Genomic DNA, 24063 nt, shown 5'->3' with positions numbered 1-24063 from the left:
GATTTGACTGACAATATCCAGATTGTGCCAGAATCAGGAATATACAAAGCTGACAGAAATTTCCTAGGTCCCACCTACAGGTCCTCTCCAGCTTATAAACGTTTGACTTATGTACATACATATGAACGAGTGTTTGGGAGACTGGTGGGATGGATCTGCCGGCTGCAGTGGGGCTGCAGGCATTTTCTGCTGTGGGGGAACATGGCCTGTGACTGCATTTCCATTCTCACCACCATTAACCTCCAGCCTTTTCTGTTTATTGCCAACTTTAAAACTGGAAATGGAAGTCCTACAAGAAATATTTTAGTACTGTATATATCTGAAAACAGCAGAATCTTTATTTGCACTTAATTCTCCTTTCCATTTACTAACAGTACAACAGGTCAGGTAAACAAATATGGCCCCATCAATGGTAATCAGCACAATGCACATACAAAGAAACATTGAATATGAGAATTCTACTTATGAGCCAGCTGATGCCCACAGAGATTTTAACTGTAGCTGAGGTAGGAAGTCCACTGAAATATTAAAATAACCACAAATTGAGTGATTCTTTGCTTAATGTTTATAGAATCTAGAACTGGTAGGCTTAGAACATTTTCTTAGCAGGTTTACCATTCTAAGAAGCACTACATTTCTTATCAGAGTTCAATGAAAGCCAACCTACGGAAGTACATAGTCGAAATAGAATTCAATATCAGAACAAAAAGACATCTGATCTGAGAAAGTTGTTGAAGTTACAGGCACATGGATGAAACAAGTACAGAAAGGAATGAACTGTAATGCTGTAGAATCCATGCTTGCATTAGATGCAAACTTCCATTTACATTAAGCTACTGAAAGAAGTCTGCTTGTGGCTTAACTGTGGAACTACAGCAATACAATAATAATACACATCTTCAGTCTGCATCTGCTGTGTTTGGATGCAGTGTGACTCTGGACTGGTATCTCTCAAAAATCTTCTCATTCCCTTTTTTCATTTAAAAACTATTCTGTTACACCACAATGCAACACACAAGATCTTGGTGCTCGTTCATTCCAACGGAGGATCAAAGTTTTGAAGCTCTCCAGATTGTGTTCCACACAGAATTCAGCACACTTATCCCAACAGTGCTCACGAAGCATCAGAAAGGAAAATTCATCGCTACAATCCTAATGAAGTCTTCAATAGAGTTGCTATGTTCAGTGGAATGCTCCCCTCACCTGCTTAACAAAAGGAAATTTATATTAAAACAAATTTGGAATCACTGAGCTCCAACAGTAGAGGCAATGCAAAATCTTGGAACCACTAGTTTATATATTTGGTATTTTCTAACTATGATAAAATTCTTCTAGAAGCTGGTTCATAGCAATGAAAAGAACATAAGTATAAGCAGGAGAAGTCAATCCAGCCCATGAAACCTGCTTCACCAATCATTAGCATCACAGCTGATCTACCACAGCACCATCCTCATAAGAAAATTGAAAGTTAATGTCTATTGATCTGTGTTTTGAGTGAGCTTGAAGACCGGGCCTCCACATACATAAGATCTAAGACACCTTCATTAGTCACATGTACATCGAAACACACAGTGAAATGCATCTTTTGCGTAGTGTGTTCTGGGGGTAGCCTGCAGGTATCGCCACACTTCCGGCGCCAACATAGTATGCCCACAACTTCCTAACCCGTACGTCTTTGGAATGTGGGAGGAAACCGGAGCACCCGAAGGAAACCCACGCAGACACGGGGAGAACGTACAAACTCCATACATCTGTCTGGGTTTTAGAATTCCAAATGGTCACCACACCATGAAGAAATTTCTCTTTGTCCAAGTCTTAAATAGCCTACCCCTTATTTGGAAACTTGGAGCCCCAAGGCTGCAGAGTACTCAGCCCAGGGGAAATATCTTGCCTACTTCTGGCCTGTCAAACCCTTTAAGAATTTTGTATGTTTTGATGACAACACCTCTCATTCTTCAAAACTCAGAAGCATTTTTGAAGGAATGGGGGAAGAGGAAGAATAGAAAGTGACCCGATGGTAATACATGGTTAGTAAATTGCCCTTTAGACATTTGGAAATGGATTCTTGGGTTGAAAAGCATTCCTCTCTATTTATATGAGAATATACATCTCTTAAAAAGAAATGAGATACATGTATATTAATAAAATGTTTCACAGATACAGAAAGTATAGTAGATTCTTGATTACCTAGAGAGGTAAGCACTTACAATGGTGATGTAAAACACATTAAAAAGGCATCAAGCAAGTTCTTACTTTATTGCTTATACTATATGGATCAAAAATTCTCAAGCCAGTGTGCTTCAGCATCTAACCAGCTATCATAAGGAAATATACACCAGCTGGAAGAGTGACTGCCTATCCTGGTGCTGCAGCTGGGTGAAACGTTTCCAGGGGCAATTGGAGGATCAGATCCAGTAGACTCCCTCCCACGTGTGGGAGGAACTGAGGGTGGAAAGCGTGAAAATTCAGGGCACCTTGGTTGATTTATAAATCTGATAAATTTCTGTTGAATAATCAAAAGTTAAGGTGTTTAGTAGTTCAGATACTACAATCAAAAATATGTAGGCTTTTTGAAATAGTGCTAACTGGTAAGCTAACACAAGCAACTTGCTTTGAGAGGGGTGTGGAAAATAATTCATATTCAACTGCATAACTCACCTGTTTCTGTTGAGGTCATATCCTGTTCCAGTTTTAGTTTATGTTCCCCAATTTTAAGCATGGACTCTTCAATAGTGCCTTTGCTGATCAGTTTCACAATGTGCACTATCCTATAAACAAAAAACACATAACCAGAGTGCAATAAATATCCAAGCTTTCATTACAAATACAGAAACCATGGCCTTTTCAATGACCTCACAGATTTGTATGGGAGCAGACCATTTGTGTGAGGCAGTTGCTATCAAGGAAAAATATATTACTGTAGAGCTGGAGGTTTAGAGTCATAAGAGTTGCACAGCATGGAACAGGCCCTTCGGCCCAGATTGTCCATGCCGACCAAGATGTATATTCAAGCTAATCCCATTTTCCAGCACTTGGCCCATATCCCTCTAAACTCGTCATCCATATACTTGTCCACATACTTCTTAAATGTATCTACTGTACTTGCCTCAACCACTTCCTCTGGCAGCTAGTTCCATAAATCTACCACCCACTGTGTAAAAAAAGTTGCCCCTCTAACCTTAAATCTATATCCTCTAGTTTTTGATTCCCCAACCCTGGAAAAAGGACCGTTCACCCTCTGCTCCTCATGATTTTATACATCTCTATGAGATCACCCCTCAGTCTGCTACGCTCCAAGGCATAAAGTCCCAGCCTGCTCAACCTCTCTTTATGACTCAGATTGAGAGACAACTTTGTTGGTATGTGGGAAAGTCTTATACAAGGATACCAGGTTTCAACATGAAGTGCAAATACAACCATAAAGAACAAAAGCTCTTAAGTGCTGCTTCCATGCATACCAATTCCTGGAAAAAAAAACAGTGAAAACTTCCAAACAAACCAACAGAACAGCAGGAGTTAACTTCAAACCCTGAAAGAGGTAGGCTGGAACTGTAACTTTCAAAACTAGTGGCAACCAACTAATATCCACATTTCAATCTCCTGTAACCTCAAAGCTTTTCTTCAGCACAGCAACCAATCACCAAATTCCCAAAATTTCCTTCCTGAGATGAAGAATAATGTAATGTAAGTGGCATTAACACAAATATCCGTGAATGTTAACAGCCAGAAGCAGATGGGGAAATGTGCACTGGAAACATCAACTGTAAGATAAAGGGAACTGTTGTAAAACAGTAAGCTTTGTCAAATGAGTGGGTATCTTTAGTAAAAATCTCTGGCAACTTGCCATATTGTTATTCAAATTTTAAAGATTGAAGAGGGTCCATAACCTTGCAACAGCTTAAATAAGATTTGTCGGGTCTGACAGCAGCACTCAGTGGGTAACAAAGTGTTCATACTGATAAAGCCAAATAACAATAACATTTTTACAGTTCTTGATTTAGAATAAACAATCCCTCAGTCTCTTCTAATCACATACTTTTCTTGCTTTCCAAATGGTGTTTGAGAACATATCTAGCTCAGTCCAAAATATAACTAAAGGCTAATTAGAATCAATGTAGCCCTTTGAGCTTGTTCTTTATCTCTTTTACTAAACGGAAAAGAATGTACCAAGGCAATAATTGGATGAGTGGGTGGGGGATGTCATTGGTGCTGATGGTCAAGGAAGAAATTAGATTGTGATCTTGGGAAAGAACATTTGTAAAATTGGCAGCATGAATTGGGTTGGGGTTGAACAAGGGGAGGGAAGAATAACCAAACAAACTGGATTAGAGGAAACTAAGTTATTAAATAAATATGACACTATTAAGGAATTTCAAACCATCCTCTTTTCAGTGCCCCTAGGCTCTGATTTGCAACTGAATGGCCATCAAAGGATATGGATATTCCTGTTCTAATCAAGTCTTTACATAAATATTGTAGCATCAGCAAAAAAAACTTGTGTAAAGATTTTTTTTAAATTGCTGTAGAACTGTAGAACATTCAGATGAAAGAACTTATTTGTCAACCCCATTCACAGTGGATCCTCTCAGAAAACAGGCAACAAGTTTCCAGGCACACTGCCAAGCAGCTACTGGAAAGCATTCAAGGTCCTCAGAACTAATACCTTCACCTCTTGGACAGTGCTCCTAACACATGGAGACTGAAGCAGTGACCCACCGACTTAAAACTGGACTGGAGAGGCAAAACACTCTGCTGAGACAGTTTGAAATAAATGCTTTCGACAAGGCCTAGACTTTAGACTTCTTTTAAAATCTTACTTTTTCTGTCCTACTCGGTGACACCGATCTTCGGCCTGTTTATCATTGTAGGGATTGCAGTCAATATCGTGGAGGATGACAACGTTGGCCGAGGTAAGGTTTATACCTAGGCCGCCAGCTTTGGTTGACAACAGGAAAACAAAAATATCCATATCTGTGTTAAACTGATCTATCAAGTGGATTCTGAAAAAGAAAGTCAGTTGAAAAGTCGTTTGTAAATCTATGACATGCAAACTCTTCACACAAAGAGGAACAAAAGAGGCACACACAGTAAAAATAGAGGAAGTGAGGACCATTCAAGCACTAATCACACATTTAGATATGATGAAAGTCAAAAGAGTTACAAACACCGAGTAACATAGCAAAAGCTTGTCTGGGGTTGTGTGCAACCCCAGCATGAGCATACATCAGGAAATGCCCTCCTAAAGTCACTCTGAGCAATTTATAAACAAGGCAGAGGCAAAAACATCATGTGCTGTTATTTTATTGCATTAAAGAGCCCACATTTTTCCTCAGATCCAGTAGAGGATAAACTAATGAGGAAAAAAGTGACTTTCACAGAAACACGATTATAAACACAACTTTAGATTTTACATAATATTCAGCTCAATGAGAGCGAATAATTTATATTACAACTTAAACAATCAACATACGTTACAAAAAAGAAAACAGGCTGCTGGAGGAACTCTGCAGGCCAGGCAGCATCTGTGGAGGGAAATGGACAGGCAATGCATCGAGACCCTTCCTCTGGACTGAAAGAGTACAGGGAGATAGCCAGTATAAAGAGGTGAGGGGAGGCGTGGGGTAAGAGCTGGCAAGCAATAGGTGGAGATCGTGACAGAGGCAGTTTTCTGTTCCAGATTCCAGCAGTCCATGTTTCCAACATACATTATAATTTGTATTTGTATGCATGTTGTTGATTTCTAATAGATTGCAAACCAAGCATTAAAATGCTCATGTAGGGTTAAGCAACAGCTTTTTCTTTTAAACTTGCAACCAGATATCTAAAGTATGGATATACATAACATTACCTGTCAGAGATTTGGGTTTTGCCATCCAATCGAAGATACCTGTGCTTATGGTGCTTCAAGAAGACTTCTATAATGTCCAACATCATAGTAAACTGGCTAAAAAGGACAACTCTGGAACCCTGGTAAGAAGAAATTTCACTGTTTCAACAAATGTAGCTACAACTGGGATAATAACTGCAATAGGAAACCTCTTCAATACATTCTCTGATGGCATTGTGAAAGTGGATTCAAAATCATCACATTTCACGACGTGGCATCAGAAATGATCGATCCTGAAATACTTGCAATGGGAGACCACGAATAAGAATGAAAATACAAGTGCAAAGTTCACCTAATTCATGAGTCTACACCCCACAAGTAAAAAATACTAATAAAATAGATATCGAGGCTGCTCCAAGGGAAAATTAAATCCTTGGGCTTTTAATAGGAACAATTATGGCAGAAATTAGAAAAGTTAGATCATATCTGGATAAAACTCTAATGAACTAATATAAATTGAACACAGAAAGACAAAATAGATTAATTTCCTGCATCTGTAAGTTGTCTTAAACATGCTTCAATGAAGATTGACACTCATATCCAGTATAGTACTGATTGTGTGGAGCTACATTTCAATCATGGAGATCCAGTTCAAACTGTTAAATTCCTTCCGGCCATGTACACAGAGAAAAATTAAAGCTTCCACAGTACATCTTCAAATGGATAATACTCTCATTTACAAACATCACTGCATTCAACAAACATATTTGCTGTATACAAGCTTCATCGAATTTACATAATAGTCATCACAGGAAGAGCAAATGTCATATTATTCCAAATTTGGCTTCACCAAGTATCTATGAATTAAGACTGTGAACTTTGATTTGTTTTAAATATTACCTCCTCTTTGAGTTCTGAAAGTATATTCCCCAATATTTGGAACTTTCCTGAATCCAATAGCAAGTCTGTTTCTAACTGGAAGTTCCTTATGCTGCTGTACTCTTGACACAGACGGTGCAATTCAAAATCAGTCATCACTTCCATGTCTTGAAAGATGAAATCAGGATTGGCATCTCTATGAGTGGGCTCCTAAAAAGGAGTATGAGTTAGCAGCAAACAGAAATCACATACTGTACAAGCCCTGCCTAGTTTCACAACTCTGGCAAACTTTAAAGCGGTGATAAGTTTGGTAAAGTGGTATTTAACTTAGACTACATTTGAGATGAACAGTGTCAATCAATATACATAGAAAGTACATACACAAGTCCCTAAATCCCAATAAGGTATTCAAAGTCCAAGCGGGCAGTCCAGTTGTACTGATCCTGTTGGACTTGCTGTCATTTGGCTGAATTGGAGAGCAGCCACATTTATTTTCTTGGGCAAATGTAAAAGGCCCCATAGAACATATCCCAACATGGAGCAGCAGAGTTCTCCCCAAGGTCCCTGGCTAATATTAATCTCTTGATCAACATCTGATCATTAATAATAAAAGCAGAACATCTGGAGATACTCAGCAGGGCAGCAGCATCTTTGGAGGGTGGAAGAGTTAATGTTGGATGAAAATCATCAGCTTGAAACATTAAATTTCTGGCCTGACCTGCTGTTTCTCTCCGGTCTTTTCAATTTTTATTTCAGAGTTCCAGCATCTGCAGTCTTTTTGCTTTGCAGTACTAATATTATTTCAAATATTTTCTACACAAAAGTATTTATTTGATTGTTAAGCGATTTGGGACATGCCAAGTTTGTGAAATGGAAGGAAGCAGTTAGATAAGTCCTAGAAGTCATTATAAAAAGTTATGAAAATGACACAAGCCTTACCTTCTTCATTAGCTTGGCCATTTTCTTAAGCTTCTCAGTAGTATAATACTGCCTATGAGCAATGGGTGTTGCCATCTTTCGAAGTTGCATCATCACATTACATAACTCATTTTTTTTCTGTGTACAAACATAGGAGTTATTCACAGTATAGCTATCAGAATAGAATATGGAAGATACATTAGGCATCTTAGCAAAAAATATGAAAACAACAAAACCAATGGATAAAAAGGTCAGTATGGATGTGTGAGCAGAAGGGCCCATTTCTGTGCTGTACAAATGACTGTGGCTCTCCTTTATTTCAAATCAACCATGCACATAAAAGATTCAGTTGGCAAAATGGGAACCATACCATAGGTTTACACTCATCCGACTCATGCTCCTCAACTATCACATAGTGGGAAATAACCACAAAAAGGGGACAAATTTCAAAAGGGGCACGAGAGTAGTTCAAGCTGCATATGCAAGGAAAATAAACTGGAGAAAAGTTTAATATTAAACTGTTCACATTTATTGTCTGGAATGATCTTTCCAGAACAAGTTATAATAGGTGTTGACTGACGAGTGAAAAGCTGCTATTTCTAAGCTGAAATCGACTTTTAGAAGTCCCAAACTTCACTCTTTTCACAAAGTCACATGGCATCATGATTTTTGAGTTACTTGATATTGCAAAAATGTTTGGAGATGTTCCTTAAAAACATTATGCATAATTGATTTAAATAGTAGATCGTTCATGTAACTTTCATATTAGCAGGACTATAGCACAGCAGTATAAGCTGTACATGGTGGGTACCAAGAGTGGCGATGAGCATAACTATACAGACTGTCGCCAGGTACGTACACCCTACATATGAACGTAATATTAATTTCAGAAGTCTGATGTACATACATGTTCGTTCCTACAAACGTCAAAACTAGTTTCCCCTCTCTCTACTCTTAGTAATTGTTCTTTATCAGCTTTATGTGCTTTCAATGCCTTTCATTACAACACTGTGGAGGTATGGTTAACATATGAAGTACCACATATAGTATTGGCCATTCCCACCCATTCCCACTTATGGACAAAACCGACTTATAGAAATCTGTACAAATGGAACCCGTTCATTACCCAGGGATGGCCAGCTTCTTAAAATAACAATATACATTTATTTATTCACTATAACAGTGAGTAAATAAAGCCTGCTAGATTTTAATATGCCAAATATCACAGTCATACAGCATGAAAACAGGTCCTTCAGCCCAGAGTCTGTGCCATCAAACACTTATTAACACTGATCTCATTTTTTTCTCCCCATGTTCCCACCAACTGCCCCCAGTCACGTACACAAAAGGGGTAATTTACAGTAGCCAATTAACCTACCAAATCATGTCTCTGGACTGTGAAAGGAAACTAGAGCAGCTCAGAGGAAACAGAACAGAATAACACAGTACGGGCCTTTCATACCACGATGTTGTGATGACTATATTAACTTTTTCCACATTCAAACTATCCCCCTCTCTACTTCACCTCCCATAACCCCTCTATTTTGCTTTCATACATGTGCCTATCTAATAGTCTCTTAAATGACCCTATCATATTGGCCTCTACCACGCCCCCGGCAGTGCGTTCCAGGCACCCACCACTCTGTGCAAACAAACCTACTTCTGACATCTCCCCTGAACTTTCCTCCGTGCACCCTAAACGGGTAACCTCTAGTATTGGCCATTACCACCCTGGGAAAAGATGCTGGCTGTTGCACCCTGTCTATACCTCTCATAATGTTATATAGCCCTATCTAGTCGACTCTCATCCTCCGTAGCTCCAAAGAGAAAAGTCCTAACTCACTCAACCTCGTCTCAATAAGACATGCTCTCCGATCCAGGCAGCATCCTTGTAAATCTCCTCTGCACCCTCTCCAAAGCTTCCACATCCTGCCTATAATGTGGCGACCAGAACTGAACACAATATTCCAAGTGGTCTAACCAGTCTTACAGAGCTGCAACATTACCTCTTGGCTCTTGAACTTAATCCCCTGGCAACTCTGCATTCAAGTTCGATCTTCCAAAGTGTATCAACTTCACACTTCTTCTGACTGAACTCCACCTGCCACTTCTCCGCCCAGCTCTGCATTCCTGTCTAATTCCGTTGCAACCTACAACAACTTTCTTCACTATCTACTACACCACCAACCTTTGTGTCATCTGCCAACTTACCAACCCACCTTTCCACTTCTTCATCCAAGTCATTTATAAAAGTCACAAAGAGGCAGGGGTCCCAGAACACATCCCAGCGGAACACCACGAGTCACCGACCTCCAGGTTGATACCCCCCTTCTATAACCACCCTCTGCCTTCTGTGGGCAAGCCAATTTTGGTTCCACACAGCCAGTTTTCCATGGATCCCATACCTCATGACTCAAAGATCATCGTAACGCTCCAGCAATCTCTTCCCTCACTTCCCAGAGTAACCTGGGGTATAACCTATCCGACCCCGGGGACTTATCTATCCTAATGCTTTTTAGTAGCTCCAACGCTGCTTCTTTCTTAACCTTGACATACTCCAACACATTTAGCTGTTCTACACTAACCTAAGTCCCTGTCCCTGGTGAACACTGAAGCAAAATATTCATTCAGGGCCTCCCGTACCTCCTTCGCCTCCAGACACACTTTCCCCCATTATCCTTGAGCAGTCCTACCCTCACCCTAGTCATCCTCTTGCTCCTCACATGTGTAGAACACCTTAGGGTTTTCCTTAACCCTATTTGCCAAGGCCTTCTTATGTCCCTTCTAGCTCTCTTAAGTACCCTTCTTAACCTCCTTCCTGGCTACCTTGTAAGTCTCAAGAGCCCTGTCTGATATTTGCTTCCTAAACCTTAAATATGCTTCCTTCTTCCTCTTAACTAAACCTTCCACCTCTCTGGTTAACAGATTCCTTCATCCTACCATCCTTTCCACATGTAGAATTCCCCACCTATCTAGAACCCCATGTAAGTAGCCTCAGTGGGACACAACTATCTAGAACCCCATGCAAGTGGTCCCTAACATCCTCCACATTTCTGCGGTGCATTTACCAGAGAACATCCCAAACTTACCCCTCCCAAGTTCCTGCTTAATACCATTGTAATTTGCGCTCCCCCAATTAAACAGTTTCTCATAATGTTCTGCTCCTATCCTTGTCCATGGCTACACTAAAGGTCAGGGAGCTGTGGTCACTATCCCCAAAATGCTTGCCCACTGAGAAGTCTGTCACCTGACCAGGTTCATTGCCTAGTACTAGATCCAGTTATGGCCTCTCCTTTAGTCAGCCTGTCTACATACTGTGTCAGGAATCCTGTACATACCTAACAAAGTCTGCCCCATCTGAACCTTTTGCACTAAGGACGTGTGGCAATCAATATTAGGGAAGTTGAAGTCACCCATGACAACAACACCTGTTATTTTTGCACCTTTACAAAATCTGCCTAGTTATCTGTTCCTCAGTTGTCCCGGTGCTATTTGGGGCCTATAGAGTGATTGCTCCCTTCCTGTTTCTGACTTCCACCCCACATAGTCTCAAAGACAATCCCTCTTTGATGTCCTCCCTTCCTACAGCTGTGATAACTAATACCTGATTAGCAATGCACCCCCACCCCTTCTACCTCCCTCCCTATCCCTTTGAAACATCTAAACCCTGGAACCTCAAGCGGCCACTCCTGCCCTTGCGACAGCCAAGTCTCCGTAATGGCTACGTCATCGTAATTCCATGTACTGATCCATGGTCTGTTCATCACCCTTTATTCTTAACACTTCTTGCATTAAACACATTTCAACCCATCAAACTGACTGCATTTATGCCCCGTCCCCTGCCTATCCTTCCTCACATTCTCAGTACACACCGCATCTAATTCTACACCAGCTGATCCATCTTCTAACACTCTGGTTTCCCATTCCCCTACCAACCTGGTTTAAACCCTCCCCTACAGCTCCAGCAAACCTGCCCACAAGGACATTGGTCCTTTCTCAAATTCAGGTGTAACCCGTCCCTTTTATACAGATCATACCTACCCCAGAAGAGATCCCAGTGATCCACAAATCTGAACCCCCTGCCCCCTGCACTAACTCTCCAGCCACTCATTAGTCTGCTGTATCTTCCTATTCCTTCCCTCCCTGGTGCCCTGGCACAGGCAGCAATCCAGAGAATGCTGTGCATTCAATCCCTAACCCTGGCACCTGGAAGGCACCCCACGTGATAATAGGCGAGAACATGCAAATTCACACAGACAGCTCCAAAAGTAAGGATCGCATACAGATCATTGGAGCTGCAAGGCAGCAGATCCACCACTCTATTGCCCTACATACCTTTTAGTGATAAACTCAAATCATGGCCTTGGTTTAACGAGGAAGCAATGGATATTTTTTTTTTAAAACAGATTTTTACTACAACAAAAGCTTCAAGATAAATTTGAAAAGAAAATGGCACAACTAATTAGGACAGAGTATCAAAGCCCACCATTACAGGCACAGAACATACCATTACTGTTGATAGATTTCTTTAACTTCTTATAGAGGGCAGTATACGCCTGCTCCTGTTTATTGGACATTGCACACATCTCTATTCGATCTTGTTTTGGTGGCAGTTGCTGCAAGACCTAAATTACAGACAATTAAAGATAACAATTAGTTCATTTAAATGAAGAATCAAGATTGAAAAAAACATTAAAAATTGTCACTGGCTAATTTCAAATTTAATGAGATGACTTGCAGCCAACCTAAAACACTAGAATGTCAAAAGGATTTCAGCACTTGCTTTTTTCAGGGAAAAGCTAATTTTCATGGCATTTATTACTCTGTATATGTACACCTACGACAATAAACTGAACTTGAAAATTTTCATAGTGTCATTTTTGTTAAAATCATGATCAAATGATTGCCTGACTACCTACCAAAAGGCTGTAAAAATGCCCTCATTAATTTATATAGATCCCCAAGTTGCTAACAGTTGTAAAAGATCTTGATGTTTTCTCTCAAAGGCATCAGGCTTTCCCAACTGGCTGAATCACAAAATTCAAACAGAGCGACTTAAAAAAAGTGCTAATAGGATCAACACAAAAAGCGCTGGAAAAACTCAGCAGGTCAGACAGCATCTATAGAGGAAATGGACAGTCTACATTGAGACCCTTCATCTGGACTGGCCAATAGGATGGTTGCTTCACAGGCCTCAATTATGACATGGAGCCAAGTTAGCATCTGTGATAGTCTGTATGACAGGTGCATGTTTCTGCTAGCAACATAATACCGTGTCATCAATGATTAAACACTAAACATAGAGAGAACTTGCACAGTCCCATTAACAGACAACTGTACATTATGTTCTGACATGCTGCATAACATCAAGTGTGAACTAAAAATTACACTCAAGCATTTCACATGCCAGAAACTAAAACATTTCACAAAGATCATAGAGGGAGCTGCATACCTCACTCTTTACTCTCCTCAAGATAAACGGCTTCATGATTTCTTAGCATGAGCAATCCTCCCTTTTTCAAAAGTGCTTTGTTGCTCCAAGATTTTCTAGAGTGCAAAAACAAAGCATCAAGACAGAACAGCAAATGTGCAAGATTTACTTGCAGTCAAGTATATTTGCTCTTGAATAAAGTCAGAAAAACACAGAAACAATTAATTGAAAGAAAATTTAAGTAGATGAGCTATTACAGACATTTACTGAATTTATGAACCAAAAAAAGTTTCAAAAATATCAACTATATACAAGTACTAATATAGCCCTTAATAGGCAAATCTCCATCACTTTGCAGCAATAACTTACACAAAATGAGTTCAGCTATTTCTTAACAGTGACCAACACTTGGTATAAAGCTACATAAACTAATACTAAATTGGTGATCAAGATCCAAAGCACAGGTTAGTGACTGGAATTGTCAATGGAGACACCAGATCAAAGTCATTCAGGTTTGACTAAAGCATCGTGAAGTTCAGAGATCTCAGTACTTAACAGAGACTAACATGAGTTGAGAGAAGGACACGAAGAGGCTCCAGTGTGATTTAGACAACTTGTGTGAGTGGAGAACTGCTCCACCGATGCTGTATGACGTGGACAAATGTGAAGTTATCCACTTTGCTTCTCAAAATAGAAAGACACAAAATGATTTGAATGATGATGGATTAGGAAAAGGGAAGATGTAATGATACCCAGATGCCCTTTTACACCAGTCAAAGAAAGCAGAGTTTAAGTGCACCAAGCAGTCAGGAATGCAAATGGAATATTGACCTTCACTGCAAGGGGATTTGAGCACAGGAGCAAGGAGTTTTCACTGAAACCATCCAAGGTCTTGGTGAGACCCAATCTGGAGCTTCAATCTCCTCATATGAGGAAGGATGTTCTTGCCATGGAGGGAGCAAAAAAATGTTTACCAGTGAGCCCTCGAATGCATTACTGACGTACGAGGAAAGGTTGGGTCCATTAGGCCTAAATTCATTGGAATTTAGAAGAATGTTGGGAGATCTTATCGAAGCCTTAAAAATCTCTAATAGGATGAGAGAGGATGCTCCCGATGGCTGGGAATTCTGAAATAGGGACAACAGCTTCAGGATACAGGGTAAGCCATATAGAATAGAAATTAGGAGCAACTTCTTCACCCGAGAGTCATGGATCCATGGGTTCACTAGAAAGTTGCGCTACTGTGCAACATCTTAAAAAAAGTGAATTCAAAGTGTGCTGGGTATTAATAGGAATAATATTCAACAGTCCTGAAAGTCTGGCACCAAAGTCCCAAAGATTCTGGATTTACTGCTTTACTGTTTCTTAATGCTAAAGAGATTAAGGGATATGGGGAGAATGCAAAGGGTCAAATTCTTCCTTTGGCTCCTATACTCTGTTTTCTACTTCTTCAAAGAGGCTCTGAGAACATCTTTGAATCTTTCTCTCAGTCTGCCTGGCAATCTCTTCAGTGACAGAGCTTGAAATAGATTGCCTGATCTGGTTTTGGGCACAGAAGTTATGTGGACTGCCACTGTGAATGTAGCTAGGCCGTCAATACTAGAATATCTTCCTTTTTGCATACTTCGGTGATGAGGTTGTAAATGAGTAACTGTGGCTCTTCATAACATGTTTTAGGACTTTAGCAGGAATGCTGTCTGCTCCCAAAGCCTTGTTACCTTTGAGTTGGGGTTACGGCCTTTGTGACTTCCTGTTGGTCAGGAGTGCTGACATGGCTGACCTGGATAGACAAGTACGCTCACAGCAAGGGCAGAGTTGCAGTTGAGGATGTTCCTTCCAGGATGCACTGACTATCTATCCATCTTTGATTAGGTTACTCCAATCCCTGGCCCTTTGTGGGTTAGGACCTTGTGTTGGGTCTGCAGATGGCTTTTACAGCCCATGAAACATCCAGTAAGCTGCTGAGCCTCCTCTGCTCTCTCCATCCACCATCTGTTCTTCAGGGCTTGGGTTTCTCCCTTCAGGTGCCTGTAAAGCAGTTTCTTTTCCCTTGAAGAAAGATGGTTTTAATCCAGTAACACCTTACACTTGAAGTTAATTAACTCATTGATCTCTTGGTTATTTTCAAATTGTCTTGGTTCTACTTGTTAGGAAGACTTCAAGGCAGCCCATAAGCTGTAGATCTTTTGCAGCTCCTGTTAGCTGGGAGTTGACACAGTGCTCGAGAGGCACTGCTTAACAGCTACATGTCCTTGAGAGCATCGGCATTGATTTTCCTGCAGAAGGCTCCAGTTAATGCTGATGTTTTTGGGACCAGGTTAATGGAGATAACAGAATGGATTAGGCAGTGGTCAGTCTTGCAGGCATCAGTTCAGGTGATGTGGCCACCTTTGCAGTTCCTTGTTCAGATGACGATATTGTCCAGCACCTTTCAGTACTTGGACTGGTGGTGTTGCCGTGACACATTCATCACAGGGCATTCGTTACGGCAAGCATCTTGTCAAGACGATGACTCTGTTTGTCTTCCCTCACCTTTCTTGCCAATCACACCTTGCTCGAGGGTGGACTCTCTTTCCACCTTGGCACTGAAGTTGCTCAGGAGGATCAGTCTGCTTCTCTTTGGGGTCAAAGTTGAGTTTATTATCATATGCACAAGTACATGCATGTACAGGTGCAATGAAAAACTTACTTGCAGCAGCGTCACAGGCACATAGCATCAGATAAGCACCATTCACAAGAGCTGGTGTGGACCAGGAATTTTAAGGTCAGAGTAGAAGTCCTCCTTGGTTTCATCCCAAGCTTCAACGATTGGGGCATATGCACCGATGACCATAGCATGTTGGTGCCATGTTAGAGTGAGCCGATCAATCATAAACCATTCGCTAATTCCACACAGCGAGTCACTGAGATGCCGGACTAGTTCATTCTTGCTGGGAGTATCTAAATCCGTGAAGATGGAATTCTTCTTCCGGTTTGTCCCTCTAGAAGGTTTACACACCAATTTGTTCTTTAACATGGCCATCTTCTACCATTGTCAAAGTATCAGAGTTCTGGAGTATTAAATATGCAACAGCAGGAAAGATCAAAAGGTCTTGTGCTTGAATTCAAACTGAATCTATATGAACTTCTTTAGTCTGGGAGATTCCAGACTTTCTCCAATCTGGAAATATAGATTCGTTTATTCAACAGAATACTGAGATCATAAACAGTTTATTGGAAAACTATGTCATCCATACATACAATAGTATCACAAAAGGGGTAACAATTTCAGCAGCTGTGGCTGACCCTTTGTTTGAAGGATGATCTCTACCACAATTCGCTGATGGAACCAAGATGACTCAGTAATCCTAACCTTGGCCTAAAAATCTTCCTGCAGAAATTACAGACATTTCCATGCCAGAGAACTGCCAGTTGGATGATTTCTTTCCCTTCCTATGCATGCTCTTTTCAGTATAGAGAGGAAGCCACATCTCAGTGAAAGTGGCTCCTGCTCGAGCGAAGTTTTGGTAGCCTGCCCTTTCAGCCTGTTATGACAGTTTTCTCGAGAAATGCCTTCAGCTTGTCTTTGCAGCATTCCTTTGAATTGCCACATGATCCTCTGGCCATGAGGCGAGTTAGATGTGTAGAACTTATTTCAGAAGCAGTTTGAGAAAAATAGGCTCCAGACAGAACCAGGAGAATGTTCATTTTACACTGTAGGCTTACATACTGAGCACCGAGTCATTTTTAAAACAACTTTCCATGCACAGGAGCAATTCATTTGAAGTCTTAAAGGTCAGAGTTTAACAGTACAGAATAAAAACAGAAAATGCTGGAAATACTCAGCAGGTCAGGCCGTGCAAATGAGAAGAGAACAGAGCTAAGGTTTCAGGTCAAAGACCCTTCGTCAGAATTCTTTACCTGACAGCAGCACATTCAACAACTGCTGGGAAATGATAATTTTGTCCACTTCAAATAGCAAAGTCTACTGAAATTTATATCCTGTAGCAACTACACATACATTTTTTTTACTTTGCAAAGCAACTGCATAGATTCTGCAACAGATGTACGTTTTCTTTATTAGTCTAAATATAAATCAAGGTTGACTCAAATTCTGGTCTTGTTATCGTGGGACCATTGATCTAGTTCCTCAAATTGTTCTTTAAACCATCTCAAGCTTACGGTTTTAGATGAAAACATCCTGCGGATCTCACTGGTACTACTGCTGAACATGTTGGCATGACAAAGTTCAAGAGAGACATCAATTCGAGAAGATTATTCTGCAGTGGAGTCCCATGTCAGTAGCAAGCGATGTTCAGCCTATTAAAATACAAACAGAATTTCATACTCATGCAGATCAACATCCTCACCCAAGAGTGTTTTTATTCAGTCCCTGGAACAAATATTAACAAAAGGAAGAGAAGTGGAACAAAATTGCTTTCAGTAGTTGCAAGGAATACAAAACTGTCACCAACTAAAATTCAGTGATAAACAATGCAGGTTTGGAATTACAGTGGACTGCAAAGCAAATGGTGCACTAAAAAGGCATTTCAGTGATTTACAACTTAATTAATGTCATGATATGCTGATAGCGAATAGAACTCATATTCTTCAGCATGTGTCCTTCATCAAAAACGGCGTAATGGAGCCTCAAACGTCGAAAAAGGCCACGATCATCTGCATTACTGATTGCACAGGTATACCTGTTGATTGAATCAATAAATATACCAACAGTTAACGTACAAAGTGACGCAAACCAATTTAGTCAGTCTGCTGCATAGAAAGGATGGTTCTTTAGTGCCTTTGTTTTTCCCCATGCACTGCTAACAATCAGCACAGCAGTGACAAAATGAAGTTACAATATCACACATGAATGCAAATCCATTAGATTTTCTGTAGTCAGGTAATATTTTAGATATTTGAGAAATAGAGACAGAAATTATATCAAAATTGGATAATTTTAATTAGCACAAATCCTCAGTATCTAATTCAGATAGGACCTCATATTTTACTACAGGGAGCACTCATTTAATGGCTATGCCACCATACAAACAGGTATTATGGACTGTACTGTCTCTAGTGACGTAGAAGCAGTATAGCAGCAAAACTTTTCTTCTTGCAAACTTTGCTTAATTTTTCCAGCAGATTAGGTGTTCGTTCTACATCTACACAGACAAGTTGCAACGAGCACATAAAGACGTAGGTGGTCATCTCCTTATGCAACATTTGCAGTTCTATCACAGGTGTGCAATAAGATTCGCATAACTTACGTAGTTACTATTACATTGAAGTCCACAGATTTGTGAAGAATATCAGATCTGAGAACCCTCCGGTCTTCTAAAGATCCTAAACACCAAAAACATCAAATCTATATTAATACGTTTTATGAAAAGGATATTAAAAGGCTAAATCAGGAATTACTGCTGTACTTCCTTCTAAGTTATAAGAACTACAATAGAAGTCCATTGGGCAGATAAGACATTAATCTAAAGCTCTAATTGTCGTTGTGAGTGGAAGTAAAAGATCCCACGTCCTCACTTTAAAGAGTAGGAAAGTAGCTCCTAGTAGCCTGGCCAATATACACATCAATCAACATCAATGATACATTATTGTTGCATGACATCTTAATTAGTTCAGATTCACAGAAGTAAAGCCATCTGTAAGGGAACACAATGGAGATTCACCAAATTGATTCCTGGGATGGGCAGGTTGATTTGGGGGCATTTGGGGTTTTTTTTGGGGGGGGTGGGGTGGGGGGAGGGATGCAAGAGAGAGAAAGTAGGGGTTAGGGTGAAGGCTGTCCTGGGATGAGAGACTAGGCAGAGTGGGCCGTCTCCCACAGAAGAGGAACAGGCCCTTCAACCCACGATGTCTACGCTGACCATGATACCAAATGAAACATCCCATCTGCCTGCACATGATCCATGTGTCTGCCTCAATGCCTCTTAAACACCACAATTGTATCAGCTTCCACCACCATCTGTCAGCACTTCCAGGCACCTAACACTCTGTGTAAAAACTTGTCCTGCTTATCTCCCTTAAACTTTCTCCCTCTCAACTTAACACTATGTCCTCTAGTATTTGACATTTCTATCCTGGGAAAGAGACTGATTAGCTCCCCTACTTATGCCTCTCATAATTTCATAAATTTCTATCAGGTCTCCACTCAAGCCTCTGATACTCCAGTGAAAGTCTAAGTCCTGTCCAACTTCTCTTTGGACCCAATACTCTCTAATGGTGACCCTCCTCTGCACTCTGTCCAAAACCTCCACGTTTCCTGTAATAGAGTGACCAGAAATGAACACAATACTCCAAATGCAGCCTAACCGAAGGTTTACTTAGCTAGAGGAGATTGCATTGAAGCATACTAAAGGAAGTATAGATCGTGAAATCATGCAGCTATTAATGTCTCACTTGTATGAAAAACAAAATGAAGCAGCTAAACTTTAAATCTTAAAACTGTAAGGCAATATTATATCAAATTTGCAGCATCAAATTTATCTTAATCTAAATGGAAACTCCCTGAATGAACCATAAGACTATAATTCAGAAATACATACTGAAAGATTATAGATGTCCAAATCACAGCATATCAGTTCAAACTTTTAAAAGGCATACAAACCTTACCATAATACAGAAGAACCTTTAGATCAGGGCACCATTGCTTAAGCTCTCGGATCCAATTATCTGAAGAAAAATTAAGTAAAATGTTCAGTTATGTTTATTTAACATACAATTAATCATTCCTACTGGCTCTAGTTGTTACAAGCAGATGACTTATTTAAAAGTCAATTCTTTAAGTTGGTCATAACATTTGTCAATGTCTCAGTAACATCAGGAATGAATCATTGGGAAAATATCCAGAACTAGTGCACAGCCCTAAAAAAAGGCAGAAATTAACATTTTATTTATTAAGAGGCCATTTTAAATTGGTATTGTGAGTTTTAATGTTACCTAAGGTAGAGGCGGGGTACAATGATAAGATGTGGTCCTTTATCTCCTTCTTGGTACAGATAGGCAAGGAATGATATGGCTTGCACAGTTTTCCCCAAGCCTGTAGAGGTAAGACAGTACGTTATTGAACATGAAGCAACTACTCATTTCACAAAAATGTTGGGTTGTCAGACAATCTGTGAGTTTCACCTTGCCAGAGTCGGGAGTGGAGCCAGATTTGGAGGAGGGAGCTTTGGAAAAGAGGTGAGCCTCTGTGCATGAGAGTTTCACCTTGCCGAGTTGGAAGTTGGAGCTTTGCAAGAGGTGAGTTTCTGTGCGTGTGCTTGTGAGTTTCACCTTTCAAAAGTCTAAAAGAGGCACATTTGCGACCTGTTACCTAATTGATTGGCTAATCAACAGCAGCAAATAAAAAAGGTAGTATAAGTGGAGTGACCATTCTGTGAGTGGACCAGTGTTAGAGTGATGCACTTGAGGCTTTGGCGAGAGGAGGCGGAGGACTAAGGCAAGTCTCCAGTGAGTTTCTTTCATCTTTCTTTCACTGATTTTTCCCTTTAGTGCCAGGGTGGAGTAGTTAAAATGGCTTCAGGGTCAAGTGGCGTGTTTCATACTTGTGAGCATGTGGGGAGTTCTGGAGACTCCAGTCTCCTATAGCTACATCTGCACGAGGTGCATCCAGCAGCAGCTCCTTACAGACCATGTTAGGGAACTGGAGCTGCAGCTGGATGACCTTCGGCTCCTACGGATAATGAAGAGTACATAGATAAGAACTACAGGGGAGGCAGGTCAACTCCGAAGCTGTAGGAGGCAGGTAGCTGGGTGACTGTCAGAAGGACTGAGAATAGGCAGGTAGTGCAGAGTACCCCTGTGCTGTTCCCTTCAATAACAGGTATACCACTTTGGATACTGTTTGCGGGGGTTGGGGGGGGGGGGGGGGGGAGGGGGTGGGAAATGGCCTACCATAGGAATGCCACAGTGACCAGGTCTCTGGCACTTGAGGCAGGTCGTGTTGTGCAGAAGGAGTGAAGAAAGGAGACTCTGTGGATGTGAAAGAGACTCCCGGATGTATGTTGCCTCCCCAGTGCCAGGGACATCTCTGATTGGGTCCACAGCATTCTGAAGGGGGGAGGGTGAACAGCCAGAGGTTTTGGTACATATTGGTACCAATGACATAGGTAGGAAAAGAGATGAGGTCCTGAAGAGGGAATATAGGGGGTTAGGTAGGAAGCTGAAAAGCAGGACCTCAAAAGGTAGTACTCTCTGGATTGCTGCCTGTGAGGGTAAGAATAGGATGATTTGACAGATGAATGCATGGCTGACAAATTGGTGCTGGGGTTAGGGTTTCAGATTTGTTAATCATTGGGATCTCTTCTGGGGAAAGTACGACATGGACAAAAGGGACGGGTTACACCTGAACTGGAGGGAGACCAATATTCTCGTGGGCAGGTTTGCTAGAATTGTTGGGGAGGGTTTAAACTAGTTTGGCAGTGGGATGGCAGTGGCAGTGGTTGGTTATTTAGTGTACAAGTAGATGCAGAGTGTAGAAAGACTGAGGAAGGATAGGCAGTTGAAAGGCAAAATTGCAGTCCGTTGGATGGCTAAAGTTTGTGTCTACTTATGTGAGAAGTATCAGGAACAAGGGTGATGAACTTAGAGCATGGTAAGTACATGGTAGCCATTACAGAGACTTGGCTGTCACAAGGGCAGGCTGTGGCTGCTGGATATTCTGGGGTTTAGATGTTTCAAAAGGGACAGGGACAGAGGTAAAAGAGGTGGGGGAGTGGCTTTGCTGATCAGGGACAATATCACAGCTGTAGAAAGAGAGGATGCCCTGGAGGGATCGTCTGCTGAGTCAGTGTGGGTGGAAGTCAGAAACATGAAGGAAGCGATCACTCTATTGGGAGTATTCTACAGACACCCCAATAACAGAAGAGACACTGAGGAGCAGATTGGGAGGCAGATCTTTGAGAGGTGCAAAAAAACAGGGTTGTTATCATGGGTGAGCTCAACTTCTCTAATATTGGTTGGTACCTCCTTAGTGTATAGGGGATAGATGGGACAGAGTTTGTTAGGTGTGTCCAGGAAGGATTCCTGACACAGTATGTAGACAGGCTGACTAGAGGAGAGGCCATACTGGACCTGGTACTAGGCAATGAGCCTGATCAAGTTTCAGATCTCTCGGTGGGAGAGCATTTTGGAGATAGTGACCATAATTCCTTGAGCTTTACCATAGCCTTGGATAGGGATAGGAGCTGATGATATGGGAAAGTATTTAATTTGGGGAGGGGGAATTATAATGCAATTAGGCAGGAACTTGGGAGTGTAATTTGGGAACAGACATTCTTGGGGGAATGCACAGAGGAAATGTGAAGGTTGTTTAGGGAGTACTTGCATGGGCTTCTGGATCGGTTTGTCCCATTGAGGCAGGGTAAGGATAGTAGAGTGAAGGAACCATGGTTGACAAAAGATGTTGAACATCTTGTCAAGAGGCAGATGGAGTTCAAACCGGCTAAGTGTGAAGTGATACACTCTACTATCCTTACCCTGCCTCAATGGGACAAACCGATCCAGAAGCCCATGCAAGTATTCTCTAAACAACCTTCACATTTCCTGATACACTTCAGGAGATTGAATTCGAAGGCAGAATACAATGGTTAATGGCAGGACTCTTAGCAGTGTGGTGGAACAGAAGGATCTTGGGGTCCAGGTCCATAGATCCCATCAAGGTTGCCACGCAGTCGATAGGGTTGTTAAGAAAGCGTATGGAGTGTTGGCCTTCACTAGTTTGGGTATTGAGTTCAAGAGCGCGAGGTGATGTTGCAGCTTTATAGAACTCTGGTTAGACCAAATATTGTGTTCAGTTCTGGTTACCTCATTATAGGAAGGATGTGGAAGCTTTAGAGAGGAGATTTACCAGGATGTTGCCTGGATTGGAGAGCATGTCTTATGAGAATAGATTGAGTGAGCTAGGGCTTTTCTCTGGAGAGGAGGATGAGGAGAGATGACTTGTAGAGGTGTACAAGATGATAAGAGGCATAGATTGAGTGGACAGTCAGATACTTTTTCCCAGGGTGACAATGGCTAACACGAGGGGACATAATTCTAAGGGTGATTGGAGGAAGGTATAAGGGGATGTCAGGGGTAAGGTTTTTTTTTTAAAAGGTGGTGGGTGCGTGGAACGCACTGCCAGCAGAGGTCGTGGGGGCAGATACATTAGGGACATTTAAGAGACATGAATGATGGAGAAATAGGGAGCTATGTGTGATGGGAGGGGAGGGATAAATAGATCTTGGAGCAGGATAAAATGTTGGCACAACACTGTGGGCTGAAGGGCCTGTACTGTGCTGTAGTGTGCTATGTTCTATAAGTCTATTGGAATGGAGCCTTGAATCAGATTCAGCTCAAGTTTGGTTGTTATTAGTGACCCACCCGTAAACTGATTAAATGGGAACAAACTGGTCAGACAAAATGTCGGCACAACATTGTGGGCTGAAGGGCCTGTACTGTGCTGTTACGTTCTATGAATGCAAGTCACTTGTGTCTAACGTAGTAATATTTACTATGTGCAAAATATTCTCGGGGTAAAGCTATTACTAACTGTCTGAAAACAATACAGCTTGCATTTAAAACAGCACAGTAATAGAGAGAAAAAGAATCAAAGGAAAATGTTTTGCCTTTAATCCTCTGAAATAAAATTCTTTTGAAGTCTTTGTACATCAGCTAAGGAGGGGTAAAAATACAATTTTTGGTAAACTCAGAACATAACCTAGGGTGAAGCAAGGCTGTCAAGTTTATTATCACATGCACAAGTACAGTGAGGTATAGGTACAATGAAAAGCATGCTCGCAGCAACATCACAGGCATGTAGATTCAGACAGCAACACACAGACTATAAATTATGCATAAATTATACCAGACCGTGAAGACTGTGCAGAACAAGACATTAGTGCCAAAAATAAAAACAGTAACAAGGGGCTTAGTATTGAGTCACGGATACAAAAGTAGACAGCACCCTCCCATTTTCTCTCTTAATGTAAAAAAAAAATGGAGGTTTACAAATCTTCAAATAAAGGGAAAC

The 24063-nt window shown here is 41.1% G+C and overlaps 1 protein-coding gene across 1 annotated transcript in view; it reads right to left on the bottom strand.

The window, feature by feature from the left end:
• Nucleotides 1–316: 316 nt before the first annotated feature.
• Nucleotides 317–24063, bottom strand: part of LOC127567321 (SWI/SNF-related matrix-associated actin-dependent regulator of chromatin subfamily A containing DEAD/H box 1-like) — a 68719-nt gene continuing 44972 nt past the window's right edge. Inside the window, 16 exon segments of the mRNA XM_052010067.1 lie at nucleotides 317–1206; nucleotides 2659–2768; nucleotides 4818–5000; nucleotides 5849–5967; nucleotides 6728–6916; nucleotides 7646–7761; nucleotides 12132–12249; nucleotides 13077–13117; nucleotides 13120–13171; nucleotides 17217–17269; nucleotides 17272–17354; nucleotides 17597–17737; nucleotides 18305–18380; nucleotides 19662–19721; nucleotides 19989–20004; nucleotides 20006–20089. Of these exon segments, the coding sequence (XP_051866027.1) occupies nucleotides 1145–1206; nucleotides 2659–2768; nucleotides 4818–5000; nucleotides 5849–5967; nucleotides 6728–6916; nucleotides 7646–7761; nucleotides 12132–12249; nucleotides 13077–13117; nucleotides 13120–13171; nucleotides 17217–17269; nucleotides 17272–17354; nucleotides 17597–17737; nucleotides 18305–18380; nucleotides 19662–19721; nucleotides 19989–20004; nucleotides 20006–20089 (1503 nt within the window). The 3' untranslated portion in view covers nucleotides 317–1144.

Source organism: Pristis pectinata, chromosome 2, assembly GCF_009764475.1.
Source record: "Pristis pectinata isolate sPriPec2 chromosome 2, sPriPec2.1.pri, whole genome shotgun sequence".
Taxonomy (NCBI): domain Eukaryota; kingdom Metazoa; phylum Chordata; class Chondrichthyes; order Rhinopristiformes; family Pristidae; genus Pristis; species Pristis pectinata.
Note: the sequence above shows the minus strand (reverse complement) of the source record. Positions and strands in the feature narration are given on the sequence as shown.